A 20,923-nucleotide genomic window follows, 5' to 3' on the forward strand; every position below is an offset into this window, starting at 1 on the left:
GAAAAGGGAAACAAGAGATGGGTAAGTTGGCAGAACGAGCCCAACCCATGCCGACGTCGACCGCCATCCAGTCCCGCATCGACGCCCTCCAAGCCGCCGCTGGCCAGCCCACTGCCCGCCCTCCGTCCCCGCCACCGCTCGGCAGCAAGGCGTCGTTGTTTGACCTCAACGACTGGGTTCTCGACGATATGACCCCCCCAACCCCCAATCTTCGCATTCCTCCCAAACCAAAACCAAAACCACCCGCCCTCCAGATGAAGACCAAGAGCCCAGTGCTACCCCGCCGCAAGTCTACTCAGGAAAACGACAGTTCTTGGCTCTACCCCCCACTCGGCGGCGTTGAAGCCCACCAGAACGGTGGAAAGGGAAACCATGCTCAGGCCTCCTCTGTGTCCTCTTTCCACTCTGTTTCGCTTTCCGATACCGACTCGAGTGCTTTGGGTTTGGTTGCCAATACGAATCCCGTCGACAGAGTCCCGAGTTCACCGAGTCTTACGGAATCTTTTGAAGAAGTCTCCATTCCTCCACCGCCGCCTCCTCTTCCACAGCGTCCCTCGAGCATGCCCACCACTCATTCACCCTCACAAAAGCTATCACAGCCCATACTCCCTGCAGCAACGCCTCTCCCCTACGTCCCGCGTCGGGTCCCACCGCCACCGCCGTCTCGTGCATCTGACCGCTCGTCCATACAAAGTTCTACAAGTTCTTCCCAGTCTCGCCGCAGCAGCAGCAGCGTGCAAACACCCACTCTCATTACCACCCTCCCTCTTTCTCCTTCATCATCGATCTTATCACCAGCGACCGCCAAGCCTAAACGTCAGACCCCCGTCCCTTTAGCAGCGCAGAAACGCTATGGTGCTGTATTCAATGCCAATATCATCCAACGACGCCGCGTAGCTGCCATCCGCGCGAATGAACCACGACGACTTGCCCATGCCGAGGCAAAGCGCGGTAGACAGGCCGCTGGTTGGCGCGGATTATCTGTCGATCTCATCACTGCAACACCAGAAGAACTCCAGGATGCCAAAGGGAAGAATAGAGAATCGAGTCTTCCCCAGGTTGATGAAAGCGTTGGACCGAATGACCGTCTTGAAGGAAGTATTATCAAATCGATATGGTCCCGATCAGGAATTGAAAAACGCAAGTTGGTAGAAATCTGGTGAGTTCTCCGGCCCTCTCTCTTCGCCGTCCTTACCGACGAATCTTCAGGAATGAATGTGATGCAGACAAACAAGGCTCTCTCGACCTCGAGAGCTTCGTTCGCGGAATGTGGCGGATCGACGAACAACTTCGTAGATCCCAAACCCATCCTCATGCCTCCCGCAATGTTTATGCCTCCAACTTGTCTCTTCGCAACGGCCTCGACTCGCTCAAGATCAAACCAAAACGCGGTGAAAGCTTGCGCCGCAATTCGAGTCGATCGTCCCATAATAGCAGCACCAGCAATCGTCCTATCACGAATGTTTACGCTGACTATCGGCCACCTCCAGTGCCAAAACTCATTTTGCATTAGGGATCTAGTCTTTTTTCTTTGCATCGTATTTATTCAGTCTTTTATAATACATCATTTATTCAAAAGACTCAAAGTACAGGGCTCCCCTCTCTTCGTGCTTTCTCCTGCTCGGCCTGCCACCTTTGAACGAGTGCCACTCCAAGTTCCTTTCCGAGAGCCAATGCCATCGGTACCGGTACAGCGTTTCCAATTTGTCGGATTTGCTGTGTGAGAGAACAGTCAGAAAATGTCAAGATAGAAAGGTTCTGATTTACGTCGTAGAAGATTGCTGATCCTGTGCCAGTTGTCTCGAAGACGTAGTTGTCTGGAAACCCTTGAGAACGTGCCAACTCGCGGACGGTGACCATCCGTCGTTGCTGGTATATATGTATGACTATCAGCTGCTGAAATAGAGAAGTAATGCTTACGTCTGGATGTAATGGTCGTGCATTCTTTGTCGCGGGCGTTAACTGCGTCATCGTACATGCAAAATGCCCGTCATTCGATAACCGGCCGTAGAAACCTACATAGAGACGCGGGTGAGTTGTATATAGACGTCAAACCGAATACGACACCGACTTTTTTTGGTTTTGGGCTCCACCCTGTGGCCTGGTTGAAGAGCAAGAGGTAGACCTGCGCAACGCAAAAGTGTCAGGAGACGGTGAATTGAACGCGAAAACCAGGAAAGTCTTTACTGGTATGATCAGCACCTTCCTCAAGAGGTACCGTAGTCGTCCTAAAAAACACAATTCAGCAAACAAAACACGCTCTCAAAAAAATCATACTACGCACGCTTCAACAGCCCGTAATGAAAATCGTTTGGTATAATGTCCTTGCAACTTATTATCCCCCATTCCATTCCTCATCCACATCTGAAATCGGTTTTGCGGTCCAGTCTTGTATTCCGTTCCATAAGGATAACCGGGATAGGAATCGAGTTCATTTTGAGAGCCGCTGTGAACGGCGTGGAATTGAGGGATTCCAAGCACTTGTGAGCGTTGCGCGTCGAACTGTAGGTCTGCTTTCGTCGGACGAACGATGATATGAGGGTTGATCCTAAACGTGGATATGGCGTTAACGCGAAGAAAAGTAAGATAAAGAAAACCATACCAATCGAACGCCGGCTGTCAGTTTAAATTGAGTTTAATGGATTACAGAAGAGAAGTAGACAGAAACGTACCAAATCTCCAATGGCCGTTTTCACCGTAATCGGCGGCAATGGTGCGTACTGATGACAAACTCCTGGAACAAGACTTCTCGTCGGAGGAGGCAACTTGGTTCCAGTCGGTAATAGAGAACTCATTGCACCTCTTTTCCAAGCATACAGTGGAACGGGATGTTTCGGAAGGACAAGTCCCCTTTTAGCGGCCCAAAATATGACTCGTTCCCTGTTCTGAGGCGCACCGTACTGCCCCGCTTGAAGAACTTTCCACTGAACCTGACGGCCAAGTGCAACAAGGCACTGCATGATCAACTTCACCATTCCGGACTTCACACCACCACTAAGTATGCGTCCTTTCTGCTCGCTTAGAAGCGGATAGTTTGCTAAGCCTCGGACGTTTTCCAGAAGAAAATAGTCAGCGTCATAATGCTCAAGGAAGCTGAGCATATTGCAGGGCATTGTCGACCGAATGTCATCAGCTTGCTAGAACAATATATTAGTATATACCGAAAGAAATTCAAGAGCATTACCCTGTGGTGATTTGCGCCACTAAAGGACTGACATGGGGGTCCTGTGATACAGTCAACATCGAAAGAAATCATAGGAATATAATGTCATACCGCCAAAAATAAAATCAACCTCGCCTCGATTTGGCATGGGTGGACAAATTTTGTTGTCGTTGGACTGCAATGGTGGGGGGTTTTTGCCTTGATGTTCATCAATAGTATGTTGCAATAAACGGCTGGTATCTTGACAGTAGACTTTAGCCGCAGGATGATTACGTCTAAGGAAACAATTTTCAGTTACTATTTGCATCAGTTTTAACTATCTTACGCACGCATATGTTTTAGCTGCGACAGGTGAGTATTCAACAGCCCATTTTGCCTCAACAAACTCTGACAATTCCATGCCAGTACCAAAACCACCAGCTCCTTTAATAAAATAAGAGACAATTCAAGATAATATCACGTAATTCATACTTACCACTAAACAATTCTAAACCTCGAAGTGGCCCATTGTGCTCAAACAATTGTTCTGCCCTAGCAAGTTCTTCTCTTCTTGTTTTGACACACTTTTCACAAAAATCGAAATCTCCTGCTTCAATATCAAACAATACCGAGTGACCTTTCTGGTTGAGAAAAAAGTGATCATTGTGCTTCGTCCATTCATAGATTTCCCCATCTTCTTCCAAAAATTGTACAAAGCACTTGCCATCAAGTTGGTCTGGATGAACTTCTCCAATACGAAACGTTAAATAAAGATGGCGCTAAACATACAGTAAGATTAGAAATTCAAATACTCAGTAATTTGACTTACCTCATTATCCATCATTTTTTTCTCTTTTTCCATCTGAGGAGTATCATTATAACGTTCCAAGTAGCGAACTCGGATTTGGATATCAGATATGGGACCAGAAACTTCCACTATCTGACCAATTTTGAGTAGCAGGCTGTTTTCATGAGGTGGTGGATGGATATAAACATAATCGTTTATATGATAGGCAACATTTGACAGAGAAAACCCTTTTTGAAGCAAACGAACACTTTCAGCTTCAGTATTCATTGCTTCCAGGCCACAAGAATAGCAAGGGGAATAGGATGGTAGGGTGTGAAAGGCAATGTTATATTCTTCTTTTGTTGGAAGATTTAAAAAAGCTGCATGCTCTTCGTCCCAGAGAAATCTATGAAAACAACCAATATCAGATGATATAACAGGTCAAAGAATTTTATTACTTACCCACAGTGATAATTTTCCGCTCTAGGATTCTGATCATCATGAGGTTCCGTTTCATCTCTTTCCAAAATCCTCACTTCACATTTTTTGAATATGCTAGCAACTGGGTTGGAAGCACATGAATTAATGAGGTAAAGTGATTTTGAATGGGCTGCCTCTTGTAAGATAGTTTTCGATCCATGAACCAACCATTGGCCATGAAATAATTTTTTGCCTTCTTCTTCGAAAAAATAGAATATTTGACAAAACCTATTTATATTTAGGTACAAATCAATAGAATTTAGTCATTGGCTTACCATAATTGATTTCCATATTGATTTACAGATTGTGCAGCTGCCATTTTACTGTTTTGTTCTCGGACTCTATCTGAATCTTGTCCAGGTATAACCATAACAACTTCACCAGCCTAAACCAAAATATCAATAACCAATAGTAAGTAAATTAATCAAGACACATACTCGGTATTCAACTTCATCAATTTTGACACTCGTAAAGAACTGTCTGTTCTCTGTTGCACGTACACCCCAGATGATTGATGTCGGGTCTTCATTATGCTCTTTTACAAGTTCTATCTCCTCAGCAACTTCGTGACTCTCTTGCTCCTGCTGTTCTCCGACTACCTGAAACGCGTGGTTGAACAGCTGCTCTGCTACTCGTCCAACAATAGGGGTAACAACAGTTGCTCTGGCTTGTTCGGGCAGTTTAGACTTCTTTTCTGACGTTGAATTGGATGAGCTGGTTGATATACCAGCCATGAAATATGCGAGGAGCGGAGAATCCTTGAGTTTTGTTGATAAATTACAGTCTTGACATAAATCATCAAGAATGCTGGCAATAAACGGTTTCTGTGGATAAGATCTAATTATAGAATATAAAGCAAGATACATTAAGAAAACGTACAATATTATCTTGTTCTAAATCATCTCTATTGAGATCACGCCCAAGAATCATCTTCGCTGAGACAATGAATTTGTTTTTAAACTGCGGGTCATCGAAGTCATTGATGAACTCGTCATAGGTGCTTTTTGGATTTTGTAATGCTTTGGCGATGATAAGATGGAGGATGCAAACTTGGGTCCAAAATGGTGTATAATCGTCCCGGTAAAGCTTGGATGGTCTTCCCAAAATGTACCATGCACTTTCGGTGCGGATATATATTTTACTAGCATCCAAAAATGAATCATTGAAAGACGAAGTTCCTCGAAAAACGCTCACTTATTCATCTTCCTCCCCGTATAGTCATAGAATGTGAGTTCAAGTATTGGAGTCGTATGAATTTTTATTGGTGAGTCACTGCGAGTTGACGTAGCATCGCTGTCTTCATCTTCATCATCACTTTCATAGTCGTCATCATCGTCATCCGTAACCTCATCGTCATCCTCGTCTTCCCGTTCAATCCAGGCTCTGGCTTCACCAGCTGCAACGTACTTATCGCTTTGGTCAAGTTGCAGCTCTAACAATTGAGCCAGAGGAACGAATTTGCGTGTGGTTTTATCAAAGATCGAGAATTCATGTAGAATGCGGACAGGAACGTCATCTTCGTTCGAGTTGAGGCTCTCTCCTGGAAGAACAACATCTTCATTGACGTAATTGTCCACTGAAGAATCTCATATTAAGTCATATACGTTGAATGCTTCCAATTGACATACTTGAAAGTATCTCCATCAACTGAGGACGGGGTGACAAAAAGTTTTGTTTCCGTTTATCGAACGGTAACGTCGGGACCTGCATATACGCTGTGTGCTTTGTTGATACCAAAGGGGGTTTATAAGCTCAAGGTAGTTGGAAGGCGAGGCAGGCTGCCTCACCTCTGGCTTTTTGAGAGCGGTTGAAATCCCTCCTCCATTCTCATCGCCCACTCCCTCGTCGCCACATTCCTTCTCCATACTAACATTAGAGGCTTCTTCTTCCGAGTCGTCAATCACTTCCCCAGCCACTTGTTGCGGCGGCCAATCGCTTCGCAACTTCCGTATCTTCCGTGGCGCCATAGAGGTGTCATCGAAACTCGATTTTCGCTTGTTGGGTACGTTACTTGAGTCGAAATAACGATCTACCGGCCTCCTGGTTAACCGCTTTCGAATGCCTGTGCAACAAACAATGAGTTTCTCGGTGTAAGAAGAGATATGGTATAACATACCTCCACTTTGCTCCGGACTGACGCCTCGGTCAGACGCAAGGGTGGAAGAGGCGAGAGATGGAGTAATTTCGGGGGTAGAGGCGCTGGAATCGGCTTTCGAGGACTGAGTGTCACGCGAAAACTGGGAGGACGGGAAGTCTCTCCGATGTGATGAGGGCGGTCGGCCTCTCCTCGAGGACGGAAAGTCACTCAAGTCGCTGGATCGAGTCATGATGAAGAAAGCTAGAGGAACAGGCGTGGGGTAACGATAAGAGCAGGGTCAAGGAAGGTAGGAGTTTGAAACGGCACTTGGTTGATTCTGGTTGATTATGTCAGGGTCGGTCCTCTCATCTCATTCCCTCGATCAATGGCCGCCCTTCCTACCATTGACCTCAAAGTCGACTATACCCTTGACAAAGGTTCTTCACTGCTGATAATACTATCGCAACCTTGACTTACTTTTTTCAGGCAAGATCAAGGACTTCCTTTCCAACTTCAAAGGATCACAAGAAAAGGATCTTGCGCAGAATTTCGCCGACATTGACATTCGTGATGACAATGCAGACGAATCCAGGCAGCTCAAATATATGCACCAGCTGGTACGCGAGAATACAGATTTTGACGCGTCAAAACGCGCTTATCCAGTTTCTAGCAACGAATCGCGAACCGCGAGCAACAAATGCTAATCATCGAATTGGAGGACATCTATGCAGTAGGGTCATCCTTGTAATGTTTTTACCAAACTAATGAACATTTCCGTAGCACGAGTCTACAACGAGCGACCTTGTCTCACGGATAATGTTCAACACCCGTCGCTTTATCCAGCTCTTCTGTGAAATTGTCGATGAATTAATGCCTCCTCCTACAAAAGATATATCCGAGTATGATGAAGTTATAGACGTCATACTACATCAACGTCGGCAGCGGAACGACCAGATTGTGGGCGGCCAGGAAAAGTTCCCTGATCACCTATTGAGGAGATAGTGAGTTACAGAATCGTTTCAATCTCCCGCATATTGACTCATTGAGTAGTAATCTCTACTTCAAACCACTCAAGAATGACGTTTCATTAGCCGTACGAGAGGTCAAGGGCTCACATCTCGGACGCCTTATCACTGTCCGGGGCATCGTCACTCGGGTTTCGGAAGTCAAGCCCCTCCTACAAGTCAACGCCTATACGTGTGACGTTTGTGGCTCGGAAACGTTCCAGGATATCTCCAATAAAACATTTACGCCTCTCATTGACTGTCAAAATCAAAACGAGTGCTTGAAAAACGGTATCCGCGGTTCGTTACATATGCAAACTCGGGCCTGTCGGTTCAGTCCTTTCCAGGAAATCAAAATCCAGGAAATGGTGAGTTTACATCTCAACGAGGCTTTGATCGAGGCTCACCTCACATAGGCGGACCAAGTTCCTGTTGGTCACATTCCTAGAACTATGACCATCCATGTGCATGGAAATCTTACTCGTCTGATGAATCCCGGCGATGTCGTACATCTCGGCGGCATTTTCCTTCCTATCCCGTATACTGGCTTCCAAGCCATTCGTGCTGGGCTGCTGACAGATACTTATCTGGAGGTTCATCATGTCCACCAGCTTAAGAAACAATACGGTGATATGGAAGTTACGCCAGACATCCTCCGCAAGCTTGAACAACTCAAGCGTGATGGCAACATTTACAGCAAGTTTGCTATGAGCATCGCCCCTGAAATATACGGCCACCTCGATGTTAAGAAGGCTCTCCTACTTCTCCTTGTCGGAGGCGTTACCAAAGTGACTGGGGACGGTTTGAAAATCAGAGGTGACATTAACATCTGTCTTATGGGCGATCCCGGTGTCGCCAAGTCCCAACTTCTCAAATTTATGTCAAAAATCGCTCCTCGAGGGGTTTACACTACTGGGAAAGGATCATCCGGAGTTGGCCTTACGGCCGCTGTCATGCGAGATCCGGTCACCGATGAGATGGTTTTAGGTACGTTTGTCAAGATTATGCCGCAAGTTCATTTAGCTAAAATTAGGACAGAGGGTGGCGCTCTTGTCCTTGCTGACAATGGCATCTGTTGTATTGACGAATTTGACAAGATGGAGGAATCTGATCGTACCGCTATCCATGAAGTCATGGAACAACAAACTATTTCAATCTCCAAGGCTGGTATCTCCACCACACTCAACGCTCGCACTTCCATCCTCGCCGCAGCCAACCCTTTGTACGGCAGGTACAACACGAAAGTGTCTCCGGTGGAGAATATCAACCTTCCAGCTGCCCTCCTCTCTCGGTTTGATTTACTCTTCCTGATTCTGGACAAACCGACCCGCGAGGATGATGAACGCCTGGCCCAACACGTTACTTACGTTCATATGAATAACCATCATCCAGCTCTCGAGTTTGAGGTCGTAGAGCCTCTTATCATGAGGTACCTTTTCCCTCATCTAGCCTCAGGCAAAGAATTGACACTCTACCCTAAGACACTACATTGCAATGGCCCGTCAACGGCGACCGGTCGTCCCACCCGAAGTTTCAAACTATATCGTTGACTCTTACGTTCGATTACGCAAAGTGTCCAAAGAAGACGAACGAAATAACAAATCGCATACCTACACCTCTGCGCGTACTCTTCTCGGCATCCTCCGTCTTGCTCAATCGCTCGCCCGCTTGCGTTTCGCAGACTCTGTCGAGCACGGTGACATTGATGAAGCTTTACGGTTGATGGAATGTAGCAAAGAAAGTCTTCACGACGACGCAGAAAAAGATTTTGAACCAGATAAATCGGTCGTCAGTCAGATTTATAGATTGATCAAGGGTATGGGAGGTGCAAGAGGAAGAAGAAAGAGGCAGAAGAGGATGGGTAAGGGGCCTGCGCGTGAGAGAGATATGGATGTTGATTCAGATGAGGAAGAGGATGATGAAACACTGTCGATGGTGGATATTCGTGCGAGAGTCCTGAACGCTGGGTTCACTGAAGTCCAGCTTATGGAAACCATTCGTCAAGTAAGTCTACCTTTTAGTGTTTCTCGCCCTCGTATATTGATGTTTTTGAATAGTACGAGGACTTGGATATTTGGTTCTTGGTCAACAATGGCGTCAAACTCCAATTTAATACTATCCGTGCTTGAAAAATATTCTTTAGTGCTTATTCCCTGTTTCTACTCTTGTGTAATGTATGCTGTACCGTTATCGAGTTATCCCGCTTGGTCGTTTAAAATATTTTCTTTCCGATTAAATTGTGATAATATATGTAAAAGAAGACCTTCCGATGCCCCGTAAGTACCAAATGATGGATCTACAGTTGCATTATAAATAAGGGAATGAAACATGGTACAGAGTATTTGAAAGCAATGCATGGAATTTATAAAGATATCTATGGTGTTGCGCTGCTGGCGTGTTCCCAGCTACCGTCTCCACTCGTCCTAGTATTTGGACTATTAGGCCCAGCCGTATTAATGAGTTCGATTTCCTCTTTACTCTTCTCTTTTCCTGAGTCACTGGTATCATCACCATCCTCAGAACTATCATCCTTATAATGCTCGCGGCGTGGCGTCACACCACCCGCGGTCGAGGGTTCTTCGTCATCCAAGAACCCAGAATGGAATCCAAGCCCATCGGTGGATCGTCCAGGAGGGTAAGTTCCACGTAGTTTTGTAGTCTCATCCGCATCTTCCTCATCTTCAGAAACTTCGCCAAATGCATCATATAATTCCCTCGTACGCCCGTTACCTCCGCGATTGCCCAATCCGGCCATCGACACATCGTCATTCGCGAGCCGTCCATAGGAGCTTTGTTCTCTTCGTTTTCGTCTACGCAGGCAGAAGAATACGCCTACGCCTACTCCAAAGAGGATGACTAGTGACAAAGCGCCAAAGAACCATTTGCTGTTTGAAAGTAATCTAGACATTTCGTCAAACCAGCCCGGCGCTGTAGGAACATCCGTGGCAGTTGCATCTGGACTCGCTGATGGGGAACTAGGTTGCGAGTTTTCATCTTTCATATCGCCATCAACAGGTGGGAGGTGTGAAGTAGGTTTGGTGTACTGCGTAGTCATGGAGGCAGAAGGTAAAATAGGACGCATAGGCGCCTTGGTCGGTGGAAGGACATCTTCGACATCTTCGACTTCAAATAGACGTGTTTTGTCAGTGTTGATAGCTGAACCCCAGAAAATCATGTTCCATCCAAGGAAGGAACCATTATTTTTTTCGACTTCATTTTGGTCGGAAACACGAATAGTCCAATCACCAACAGGATCTTCACCCCTACAATAACGGATAAGCCCGAGGCCATGGAAGAAATGAGGTGCGAGACTGACCAGTGTTTCACGCTCATAAAGGTCCACCCTGGGAAGCCCGACTCATCATTGTCGAACTGACGTTGACTGGCTAACACACTTTTGATTCCATTGGGGCTAACAATCTCCACCTCCACATGGCCTCGTCGGGTATGTTGTATCCAAACTTTGACATTGACATGCTCAAGTTTCTCGAAGTTATTGTCCTCTAGCATTTGCTGCGTGACCGTGATTTTGTTTTCGACGCCTCCGGGTCCAATGAACTGCCCGCCGGTGTAGTTGCTTGGAGTGGGCATCTTTCCACCATTGAGCTGGACCGTCTCGGTAAAAATCCAGGATTGTGATTTGACTGGCGTCCATGATTCGGCGGCTTTGACGAAGGCATAGGCGTCAATTGCTCCGTACCCGTATTTGTAGCTGTATAACCTCCCAGTTGCAGTCTTTTCCCAATCTTTGTCGTCCGGATTGACTATTCTTGCCGTCTCTACACTAAGGTGTTGGATGTCACGCCACGAAAGGTCCGGTCTGGATTATTAATGAGCATCTTGAATTACTCGAGAGTGAATATGATCATACCGAGCCTGTAAGGCTAGAACAAAAACGCCTGCAGCATTTGGAGCGGCTGCGGACGTACCACCATGGGTGGTTGCACAGGAGTCTTTCCCTTTGTCAGTGGTGACCTGAGAGAGAAGATGTAAGTGCTTGATCGACGAGGTGGGAAAAATGAATCACAATGTGCTGTCCACTGCCAGAACTGTATGCCACAACCATATTAGCGGCACAAGCCTCCGAGTAATACGGATGTAAACCCTTGTAATCTATCGCAGCAACCGTGAGGGAATATATGCTGTTAGTGTATCCATCGAAATTGCATTGGTCATCCGAAGCAGCGCCGTTGCCACTGGCGAAGACGAAAATGGAGCCCTTCCCGCCACGTCCCTGGTTAATGCCGTTGACGACAGCTTTTTTGATGAGGTATCCTGGGCCTTCCATGGACATACCATTGTCAGGTGGGCCCCAACTACAGCTGAAGATAGATACATTTTGGAAACCATAGTTGAGCGCAGTCGCTTCATCGACGTCCGTTATGGGACCAGACAATATGCGAACACCAGCGACCTTGGATTCGTAGGCGAGACCAAGACCACATACGGTGTTCTTGACTGCAGCTATCTGACCTGCGCATCTTGTGCCGTGGTGGTCATCGGAATTTTTTGGGGTTGGAAGTGCCTCATGGTCATTAAAGTCATGCGAATCATCGGCATCCTTGATGGTGGGTGAGTGCCAAGGACAGAGGAGAAACGGGAAAGCGCACAAAATTGGCTGCGAGATCATCACTTGTATAGTCAAGGCCATCATCCACGAGGGAAGAAATGACGCCTTTTCCGGTGTATCCCATCTCCCATACAGGGGTCGCATTCATCATGTGCTCGGGAAACTCGTCATTGACGTGGTGCCACTGTTTTTCGAAGAAGGGATCTTGGATGCCAAGACGTTTTGCAACAGCACGGGAGGATTCAGAAACCTCCGGTTTTATTGGAGGAGGGGCACGCTTAACTCGCCGGCGAAGTTGTTGTTTGGATAGATGCCCGATGGAGGAAACTATCCTGTGCGCATGGTCTGTATACGTGGAACGTTTTGAGGATGATGAATGTGCTCGCACTCGAAGAGCCTGAAACGCATCGACTACCCGGTCTCGAGGTTCTTCTCGGAATGATAGATCGTGGAGATTTCTAGGGGTGCGAACCAGCCAATGATTTACTAGTTCTCCAGCCTGTTCGACGAATTCTACCCCCAGGGCATGCAGGACATCGTCTAGAGAAGCGGCAGAGGCATGAGGGATATGTTCGATGACATAGTAGTCGTGTGTGTCGTAAGAACGCTTTGCGGGACGAGCGGCGAGGGAGGAATGGAGGAGAAAAGCGGCGAGGAGGGGATGGAGGAGACGCATGAAGGAGACGAGGTAGCGTTGTCAGTTGTCAGCTGATCGGCGTCTGCAGCTCTTCCACAGCCACCATCAGATCTGATCGTCTTTTTCTTGTCTTTCTCTCTGTGGCGACAACTATGCTGTATAAATATCCCAAACTAGGAGGCTAATCCATCCCTCCCCAAATCATGAGCTGGTTCCGTAACGTTGGCAGAAATTTCAGGCCCGGTAATTCAGCCTCTTCCCTCTCTCCCTCTCGCCCCTACTCACTCCCTTCATCTAGAGCACTGGGCCCGCAGAGGGACGTATCCGACATATCTCCCTTACTATGACCATCACACACCCCTTCAAGGATACTATCCCCAAAGCCCTTATCCATTTACACCTGCATACCCACAGATCCCTTATGCTCATCCAACGCCCCAAGGATATCGCCCTCAGCCTAGCCCCTATCCATTTACACCTGTCTACCCACAGAATTTTTATCCTTTTCGATATCAAGCCCCTCAAACGTTGGCCTCTGCGGAAGCTTCAGGTCAACCCCCTGTCTTCAACAACGGCCCTCGAGTACCCACTTGGCCGAATACAGAGGCTCAACTCAATAGTGGTCGCGTACCTACTTGGACGAACACAGAAGCCCAACTCAACATTGACCCTCGTGTACCTCTGCCACCGAGTACAGAGTCTCGACAGCCTTCCGATATTTTCGACATTCAGCTTCACTCTGAATTATGGTGGAACCTTTATTGGACAGAAAGTTCTCTTGGAATCATCTGGGATGTGACCCTTAATCCCTCTGTAGCTCGACTTGCCTCTCCGCGGTTTATATTTGTCGATCCCAATTCTGAAGCTCCCGCGATACGGACCCAAAGGAGGTACACCAAGATCGAGCTTTCAACTGACCATCCGTATTTGGCCTACTATATGCGCAAATGGGGTCCAATTTCCGTATCAGAGACGAATCCAACGATTCTGCAACTTCTAGAGGCAATCCACGAGTACTTGAAAACGCCTCTCACTGAGGAAGATTACAGATGGTTCTCCTCGCAACCTCAGAATATTGACCGATTAAATGTGTCTCGCGAATCTAGAGTTAGAGATGGGTTCGACGCGGTGTACGCAGCAGCGATCCAGGGTCCCTTCCGAAGGTCAGACACCCTTGGCGGGCACCGACGTTTTCTGGGCATTCGGGTGGTGAAACTGCAAGATGAAATACTTACGCTCCATTTCAACCTTGGTCCTGGTCCTGTTCCTCGCTATCATTAGGGGAAAACTTGCATTTCTTTCATCATATTTGTAAACCGACTTGTACTCAATACTAGACAGCAATAGATTCGGCACGTTAGATGAACAAGTATTGAATCTAAATGAGCTTTATTATTAGTATCTACACAGCCACCAGTGCTGCTCATACCCAACAAAACATGAGCGCATCATCACCCCCAGCGGCGCTTGTAATATACAATTGTTTTCCTATCTAATCAACACAATCTTCCCCAGAGAATTTCGCTTTAGAATCAAAGAAAAAAACCCACATCCACGAAAAATGTGACTTTTTCGTGGATGGATGTCCGTGGATGCCATCGGTGCAATACAGAATTTCTCCGCGTCAATTTCAAACTTATTAAACAACAGTCAACTTATCCACGTATTTGCTACCAGTCGCCTGATAAAGATGCAATCCGTCTTGGCCCTTAGCCATCAAATCGTAGATAATTGAGCGTGTGACAGAAAGGAACCGACTTTCAGTCTCGCGACATCATCGATTCATCACTTCTTACATCATGACTTCCAAAGACAAAGGGAAGGAATCCATTCAACACGATGCAACAACAGAAGATCATCCTGACGAGGAGGATCAAACCGATGACGATGGCCACGATGACCCTAGTCAAATTGCAGGAACTTCTGCCAGTGGCGCTGCCTCGGCAAGCAAGAAGAAAAAGAAGAAAAAATCGAAACTCTCTAAATTGATGAAACGTGATAAATCGAATATCCCGGAGGCGTTTGTTCATCAGGTTATAGAGCGTGTTAAGGCTGAAGGAAGTATCCCGGAGGAAGATTTGACAGTAGAGAATATCAGGGGAGTATTAGAGCACTTGAAGATAATGGATGTTGTGCAGGGGAAAGCAGGGCTGCTTGGTTCGAACGCGAAAGACATGGGAGAGCACAAGGTATGTGTTTTCATCGTGTTTTGTCAAAGGATATCTTTTGACCTCAAAGAACTAGTTCTGGGAGACGCAGCCAGTACCCCAACCAGGTTCGTATTAACCACTCTTACTATCAAATCTCTCATCATCTCGCGCACCAGGCGAAGGTCCCCCACTCGATGATGGATATATTGAGCCTTCAAAACCCCGAGAAGACATTCGCCAAGAACCTTATCCGCTCCCTAAAGAATTTGAATGGAGTTTATTGGACATCGGCGATCCCCAACAGGTTTGTTTCCAAACCGACTTTACGAGCACAACTTACTCATAAGCTAGCGCTTAGTGCAAAGAAGTCTATGATCTATTATCAGCTAACTATGTCGAGGACGATCAGGCAAGCTTCAGATTCAAGTATAGCGCCGAATTCCTAAAGTGGTATGATAAAATTATACTCTAATCTTTCCCCGCCCTAATTACTTGTAGGGCTCTTATGCCTCCAGGTTATCACAAAGAGTGGCACATTGGTGTTCGCGTGGTCTCTTCAAAAAAACTTGTTGCATTCATATCGGGCGTACCTATGACCCTTCATGTTCGTAAAAAGTGCGTCTCATATTTCTTTTTATCCAGACATCCTCATCAGTGCTGCGTGAAGCATTATTACCGTAACCGAAATCAACTATCTCTGCGTACACAAACGACTGCGATCCAAACGCTTGGCACCCGTGCTCATCAAGGAAGTTACCCGTCAAACCCATCTGAAGGGTATTTTCCAGGCAATATACACCGCTGGTGTCATCATTCCGACTCCAGTATCTACGTGCAGGTCTGTTCTATACCTGTCATCAGTACCTCCCACTCAATTTTTGGTCTTTAAAAAAGGTATTTCCACCGCTCGATCAATGTACCCAAACTCTTGGAGGTCGGCTTCTGCTTTGTTCCTCGTAATATGACACAGGCTCGCATGATCCGTCTTAATGCCGTTCCTGATACCCCTACTATTCCCGGCGTACGAGAGATGGAAGTCAAGGACGTACTACAGACGGCCAGTCTCTTTACGAGATATATGAGGAGGTTCGGGCTTGCGCCGATCTTTGATGTAGAAGAGATAAAACATTATTTTTTGAGTGGAAAGGGAGAAGGCAATATTGGCGATGGTGGTCCTGGAAGAAGGAAAGGACAAGTGACCTGGTCATTCGTTGTCGAGGTGAGTTATTTTCAAGTATACCTTCACCGGGTTTCAAATCGAATTTTTTTCCCTTAGGACCCCGAGACACATCAAATCACAGATTTCTTCTCCTTCTACTCACTCCCTTCTACCGTCATCGGCAACCAAAAGCATCCCATTCTCGAAGCGGCTTACCTATTTTATTATGCGACAACTGTTGCCTTCGAGCCTAATGCAGAAGAGGATGGACGTCTGAAAGCTCGCGTAAAGGCCTTGATCACCGACGCGTTCGCCATAGCTGGAGCTGCCAAATTTGATGTTTTCAATGCTCTAACTCTGATGGACAACGCTAATATACTTCAAGATCTCAAGGTGCGTTTAATATTCAGAATGCATGATATGGATGCACTGATGTTGAATTCTGCAGTTCGGACCTGGCGATGGATTTTTGAATTTTTATCTTTACAACTGGAGGACGGCGCCGTTGGCGGGTATGAATCCAGAGGGCGATGTTCCAGCCGGTAAAGGTGTTGGCATTGTTATGCTTTGAGCTATCGATCATAACATTTGCGATGGGATTTGTACATTCATGGAACGGATAATAGTACACATGTTGGAAGGTAGTAATCCAGGAATCAAAAGCATTGTCTATTCTACATCGACATCTCACTCGTCGTCGCTGATCATGATCACATCATCGTCATCATCTACACCGAAATCTGGAGTTGGGCTCCGTTCTTTTTGTACCGGGCGCTTGCTACGGTTCTGTGGCCTTGGGACGCTCGCGCCGCCCGCACCAACCGCAGTATTCCGGGATCCAAGGGCGTTACCGCCACTACCCCAGCTGTAGGATTTTGTTGGTTCCTTTTCTTTGCCCTTTTCAGATGACGACGCCTTCGATGAATCCATTGTACGGCCATTCAACGTCTGACCCGAACCACTGAATGTTTGAGGTGGTGACTGGAAAAGTATAATGTTAGATGGTTTCATAAACCGTCAAACGATGCGACCAACCTGCGAGCCAAGCGTGGGAGAGCCGGGAGGGGGGGATGGTGGAGTATATTGAGCAACATTGAATCCGAAGAACAGGTGGCCGAAAGGAAGGTTTAATGCTGCTGGAACTTTGGCCTCGGACTCTAACATTGCATTATTCACGATGCGTGTTTTGCTGTAAAGATAGAAAAATGAGCTCGGTGGATCACTGCTGGACTGTTGAGCAGTTCGCTTACTCTGTGCGGATAATTTTGCTTCCTTCTGGCACCTCTTCAACTTTTCTGTGACTGATACCTTTCCCTTTCGTCTTCCTTCCCCCCAAGGTTTCGCCTTTACCTTTGAAACTTTCCCAATGGTCACCATCTTTACTCATTGCTGTTTGCCCTGTTGTACTTGCACCGGAAAACGGAACAGCCATAGATGACCCGGGCCTTGACGAACCGGGGGAATTTGAGTTCAAGTCAATGTTGAGTCTGGAGGCCATGGTAGGCAGGGCAGAAGCCTTAGGCCGTTCTGGCTCAACATATCCGACCGGGGCAGCAAAGTCAACTTCAAGATCAGTATCGAGAATGCTTATGCCTTCGCCCCCAGGTTTTGTTTCCATCACCAGCAATCCGAAAACGATGGAGTTGTAAGAGATTTCGATGATGTCACCTTGAGTTAAAGCCGAAAAATTCCGCAACGCTTGTTCAAGCCTAAATAATCGTTAATGATACTTCCTAGGGAGAGCCATTTGTCATAATCACACTGCTTTAGGATCCGAAATCTCCAAGAAATGAACTGTCTGAGCCTGTAGCTTGACAAACTTGCCTTTCACCAATTCTGTTCCGGTGATGCGAATAGGGTCACCTTCATTGAGTCGAAGAGTTTTCATCATCCAGTACGGGAGATGTACAACACCCTCTTCGGCAATGAATTCGAGGACACCAGCATGTGTGGACGCTGCCGAATTGGCAGGGTTCCGAAGCTGAAATGTCCACGGTCCCTCAACCTCAAGATTGGTAAGGCTCGCTAAAGCAGACGGTGGCATAATAACTAAAGCCATAATTAGGAGACAATCTCGGAAAAGGCGGATTAGATTTCGACATACCTTTTCCACCGTACGAAACATTTTCTCGTTGCCGGCCAGGCAACATTGCAACGCTATACGCTTTCAGATATTCATCGAAGGAGTTTGGATTCCTGCTTGTCCTGCCGGGGCCATAGGGAAAACCTCTGAGTTTAAATATTAAATGTGGCGCAGAACGATAGCCTGGGGAGAGGGTCCTACCCAGCAAGTTGAGCGAGCAGGCCGCCTGGTCCATTTGGACCGCCAATCTAGGCAGGTTTATCAGTGGCCGTATAGCCAGTTAACTTCTGGAACATACAAAATCCATATTCATGATGATGATAGTGCTTGCGATGGGTCGCTTAATTGGGGACACGCAATGGCTGTTACTTTTTGTGACTCGTGACGCACTACTGCCTGATTTGGTACCTGGCGCGTCCATCGCTCCCCCATCTTCGACCGGTTATCATGGCCTCAAAAGCACCCACCCAAGCTCAACAAGGTGTTACAAAGAATCTGTCAGCAAATGCTACGTTCCAGGACAAGGCATGTTTTTTTCCAGCATCCGATGCAATAATCGGTGTTCTCAACGCGTTTTGCAGGGCAAGCCCATGGAGCTGCGTCTGTCAAACATGGTCGCGGCCAAAGGTGGGATAATTGCAACAGTATTCATTTCTGAACATTGACCTCAGATCCATAAAGCCATCAGCGGCGCTGTCCGGACGTCCTTGGGCCCGCGAGGAATGGATAAGATGGTATGCTTTTTGTCACTTTAACTTGCTGTTACTTCATTGATCAGAAAATGGTTTCAGATCCGAACATCCAAGGGAGAAACAGTGATCACGAATGACGGCGCTACCATTCTCAAAAGTATCCAGGCTTTACATCCTGCAGCAAAAATGGTAAGGTTTTTCAATTTCAGGTCGACATAGTTCACTTTACATATGTTGATAGCTTGTGGATCTATCTGCCGCACAAGACGTCGAAGCAGGCGATGGTACTACAACAGTGGTCATACTTGCTGGAAGTTTCCTTTCGGCTGCTGAAAAGATGTTGCAAAAGGGGATTCACCCAACGATCATTGCTGAAGCGTTTTCGAAAGCCTCTACAAAAGCTGTAGAATACCTGACTGAGCTATCGACGCCAGTAGATCTGAATGACAAAGGTGCTCTCCTGCGTGCCGCTAGCACCTCTCTAAATTCAAAGGTACGAGTCAGGATCGCCTTCAATGTAATCCTTATCTTATTTTTCTTATAGATTGTATCTCAATACTCAGCAACGTTGGCACCCATCGCAGTGTCGGCAGTGACCCGCCTGGTAACACCAACCTCAACAAATGTTGACCTTAGAGATATTCGAATTGTCAGAAAAGTTGGAGGAACGATTGAGGATACTGAGTTGGTAAACGGCGTTGTCCTCAACCAAAATGTAGTCACTTCTGCCGGGGGTCCTACAAGGATGGAAAAAGCCAAAATTGCAATCGTCCAGTTCCAACTCAGTGCACCCAAACCCGATGTGAGCCACTTCGGTCCTTATCTGGTCGTTCATAAACTTGATCTCCTTTACAGATGGACAATACAGTGGTGATCAATGACTATCGCCAGATGGACAAAGTCATTAAAGAAGGCCGCCAATACATCCTTAACCTCTGTAAACGAATTAAAAAGGCGAACTGCAATGTTCTCCTGATTCAAAAATCGATCCTCCGCGACGCAGTCGACGATGTTTCCCTCAATTTCCTTAAACGTCTGAACATCCTCGTCGTGAAAGATGTCGAGCGTGACGAGATCCAATTCTTGTCAAGGAGCTTTGGGTGTAAACCCATCTCTGATATTGACGCCTTCACCGAGGATAAGCTTGGTTACGCAGATTTGGTAGATGAAGTCAGCGATGCGGGCGTTAAAGTCGTCAAAATCACCGGGATCAAGAATATGGGGAGGACAGTCAGTGTTCTTGCTATGGGCGCTAACCAACTCGTCGTGGAAGAATGTGAACGCAGTTTGCATGACGCCCTCTGTGTCGTTCGTTGCCTTGTCAAGAAACGGTCAGCACTCTTTGGTTTTTTTTCTTTTCACTAGTTTGCTGATCGTGACATAGTGCTTTGATTGGTGGAGGTGGTGCACCAGAAATCCACGTCTCGCGTCTTCTCTCTCAATACGCACATACTCTCAAAGGAATGGAGGCATATTGTATCCAAGCATACGCCGATGCTCTAGAGGTCATACCAACCACATTGGCAGAAAATGCTGGTCTCAATCCCATCGCCATTGTGACTGAGTTACGAAATCGTCATGCCCAAGGCGAACGAAACTCTGGTATTAACATTCGCAAGGTCAGCAGTTGGATCCATATCATACGTGATATTGTCGCTAATAAATTGGATGATCCGTAGGGACTTATATCCAATATTCTGGAAGAAGAGGTTGTGCAGCCGTTACTTGTGTCAACAAGTGCCGTTGAGCTCGCGACAGAGACCGTTTGCCTGTTACTTAAGATTGACGATTACGTGCAAGCGCGGTGAGGTGGCTATTAGTAGGAGTAAAATACTGGTTAAACTGTCAAAACCGCGATCCGAGTCTATAAAGCTCAATAGCATCCACATGATCTTCTCTCTATTCGACACAATAGACAAATCCTTTTTTCTTTTCCATCAAGTAGTCGAGCTCGTGAAGCGTGCGTGGTATCTCGTGAAGACAAGAGAGTTGTACATCCGCTGCAAGGCAAGAAATTTCCATATGCATTGGAGCGCGTACTAATGAGATTTTAAATATTTTCGGGGGAAGCACGTTCTGACATATCAATGAAACAGATTTACTTGTGACCTCTATTCTGATGGTACATTCTGTATCAATATT

General features: G+C 46.6%; 9 protein-coding genes across 9 annotated transcripts; 6 read left to right on the forward strand and 3 right to left on the reverse strand.

Moving 5' to 3' along the window:
* Window positions 1-47: 47 nt before the first annotated feature.
* On the forward strand, window positions 48-1,625 carry AGABI2DRAFT_190411 (hypothetical protein; the record flags this gene model as incomplete). The annotated part of the gene is made up of 2 exons (XM_006457972.1): window positions 48-1,159; window positions 1,210-1,625. 2 exons carry the CDS (start codon window positions 48-50, stop codon window positions 1,511-1,513), a joined length of 1,416 nt encoding a protein of 471 aa, XP_006458035.1. The 3' UTR covers window positions 1,514-1,625.
* Window positions 1,582-6,736, reverse strand: AGABI2DRAFT_115056 (hypothetical protein; the record flags this gene model as incomplete). Its single annotated transcript, XM_006457973.1, has 20 exons — window positions 1,582-1,716; window positions 1,768-1,869; window positions 1,921-2,015; window positions 2,072-2,125; window positions 2,188-2,228; window positions 2,285-2,616; window positions 2,673-3,137; window positions 3,185-3,225; window positions 3,275-3,438; window positions 3,493-3,586; window positions 3,639-3,921; window positions 3,972-4,335; window positions 4,392-4,637; window positions 4,685-4,794; window positions 4,847-5,233; window positions 5,289-5,550; window positions 5,604-5,985; window positions 6,038-6,131; window positions 6,197-6,471; window positions 6,526-6,736. The coding sequence occupies 20 exons, from the start codon at window positions 6,734-6,736 to the stop codon at window positions 1,582-1,584; spliced, it is 4,137 nt and encodes a 1,378-aa protein (XP_006458036.1).
* Window positions 6,737-7,164: 428 nt separating this feature from the next.
* Window positions 7,165-9,818, forward strand: AGABI2DRAFT_216187 (DNA replication licensing ATPase). Its single transcript, XM_006457974.1, has 7 exons — window positions 7,165-7,216; window positions 7,267-7,487; window positions 7,537-7,858; window positions 7,907-8,477; window positions 8,529-8,919; window positions 8,972-9,494; window positions 9,548-9,818. The coding sequence occupies exons 1-7, from the start codon at window positions 7,184-7,186 to the stop codon at window positions 9,617-9,619; spliced, it is 2,133 nt and encodes a 710-aa protein (XP_006458037.1). The 5' UTR covers window positions 7,165-7,183; the 3' UTR covers window positions 9,620-9,818.
* Window positions 9,800-12,736, reverse strand: AGABI2DRAFT_199236 (hypothetical protein; the record flags this gene model as incomplete). The annotated part of the gene is made up of 5 exons (XM_006457975.1): window positions 9,800-10,753; window positions 10,807-11,310; window positions 11,362-11,465; window positions 11,518-12,051; window positions 12,101-12,736. The coding sequence occupies 5 exons, from the start codon at window positions 12,734-12,736 to the stop codon at window positions 9,865-9,867; spliced, it is 2,667 nt and encodes an 888-aa protein (XP_006458038.1). The 3' UTR covers window positions 9,800-9,864.
* Window positions 12,737-12,841: 105 nt separating this feature from the next.
* Window positions 12,842-13,978, forward strand: AGABI2DRAFT_176542 (hypothetical protein; the record flags this gene model as incomplete). Its single annotated transcript, XM_006457976.1, has 2 exons — window positions 12,842-12,940; window positions 12,996-13,978. Exons 1-2 carry the CDS (start codon window positions 12,901-12,903, stop codon window positions 13,976-13,978), a joined length of 1,023 nt encoding a protein of 340 aa, XP_006458039.1. The 5' UTR covers window positions 12,842-12,900.
* A 486-nt stretch (window positions 13,979-14,464) lies between these two features.
* AGABI2DRAFT_133865 (hypothetical protein) lies at window positions 14,465-14,694 on the forward strand (the record flags this gene model as incomplete). Its single annotated transcript, XM_006457977.1, has 1 exon — window positions 14,465-14,694. A coding segment is annotated over exon 1 (198 nt), but the record flags the coding sequence as incomplete, so codon positions are not given.
* Window positions 14,686-16,577, forward strand: AGABI2DRAFT_148548 (hypothetical protein; the record flags this gene model as incomplete). The annotated part of the gene is made up of 9 exons (XM_006457978.1): window positions 14,686-14,886; window positions 14,942-14,972; window positions 15,024-15,151; window positions 15,206-15,297; window positions 15,346-15,462; window positions 15,515-15,685; window positions 15,742-16,066; window positions 16,124-16,399; window positions 16,455-16,577. The coding sequence occupies 9 exons, from the start codon at window positions 14,686-14,688 to the stop codon at window positions 16,575-16,577; spliced, it is 1,464 nt and encodes a 487-aa protein (XP_006458041.1).
* A 116-nt stretch (window positions 16,578-16,693) lies between these two features.
* AGABI2DRAFT_115061 (hypothetical protein) lies at window positions 16,694-18,402 on the reverse strand (the record flags this gene model as incomplete). The annotated part of the gene is made up of 7 exons (XM_006457979.1): window positions 16,694-16,987; window positions 17,042-17,195; window positions 17,257-17,715; window positions 17,767-18,055; window positions 18,111-18,235; window positions 18,291-18,337; window positions 18,388-18,402. 7 exons carry the CDS (start codon window positions 18,400-18,402, stop codon window positions 16,694-16,696), a joined length of 1,383 nt encoding a protein of 460 aa, XP_006458042.1.
* Window positions 18,403-18,499: 97 nt separating this feature from the next.
* On the forward strand, window positions 18,500-20,717 carry AGABI2DRAFT_216197 (hypothetical protein). Its single transcript, XM_006457980.1, has 9 exons — window positions 18,500-18,614; window positions 18,671-18,716; window positions 18,771-18,823; window positions 18,881-18,970; window positions 19,023-19,274; window positions 19,326-19,583; window positions 19,637-20,112; window positions 20,166-20,400; window positions 20,461-20,717. The coding sequence occupies exons 1-9, from the start codon at window positions 18,537-18,539 to the stop codon at window positions 20,587-20,589; spliced, it is 1,617 nt and encodes a 538-aa protein (XP_006458043.1). The 5' UTR covers window positions 18,500-18,536; the 3' UTR covers window positions 20,590-20,717.
* The last annotated feature ends 206 nt before the right edge of the window (window positions 20,718-20,923 follow it).

This window comes from Agaricus bisporus (genome assembly GCF_000300575.1).
Source record: "Agaricus bisporus var. bisporus H97 unplaced genomic scaffold AGABI2scaffold_2, whole genome shotgun sequence".
NCBI classification, from domain to species: Eukaryota; Fungi; Basidiomycota; class Agaricomycetes; order Agaricales; family Agaricaceae; genus Agaricus; species Agaricus bisporus.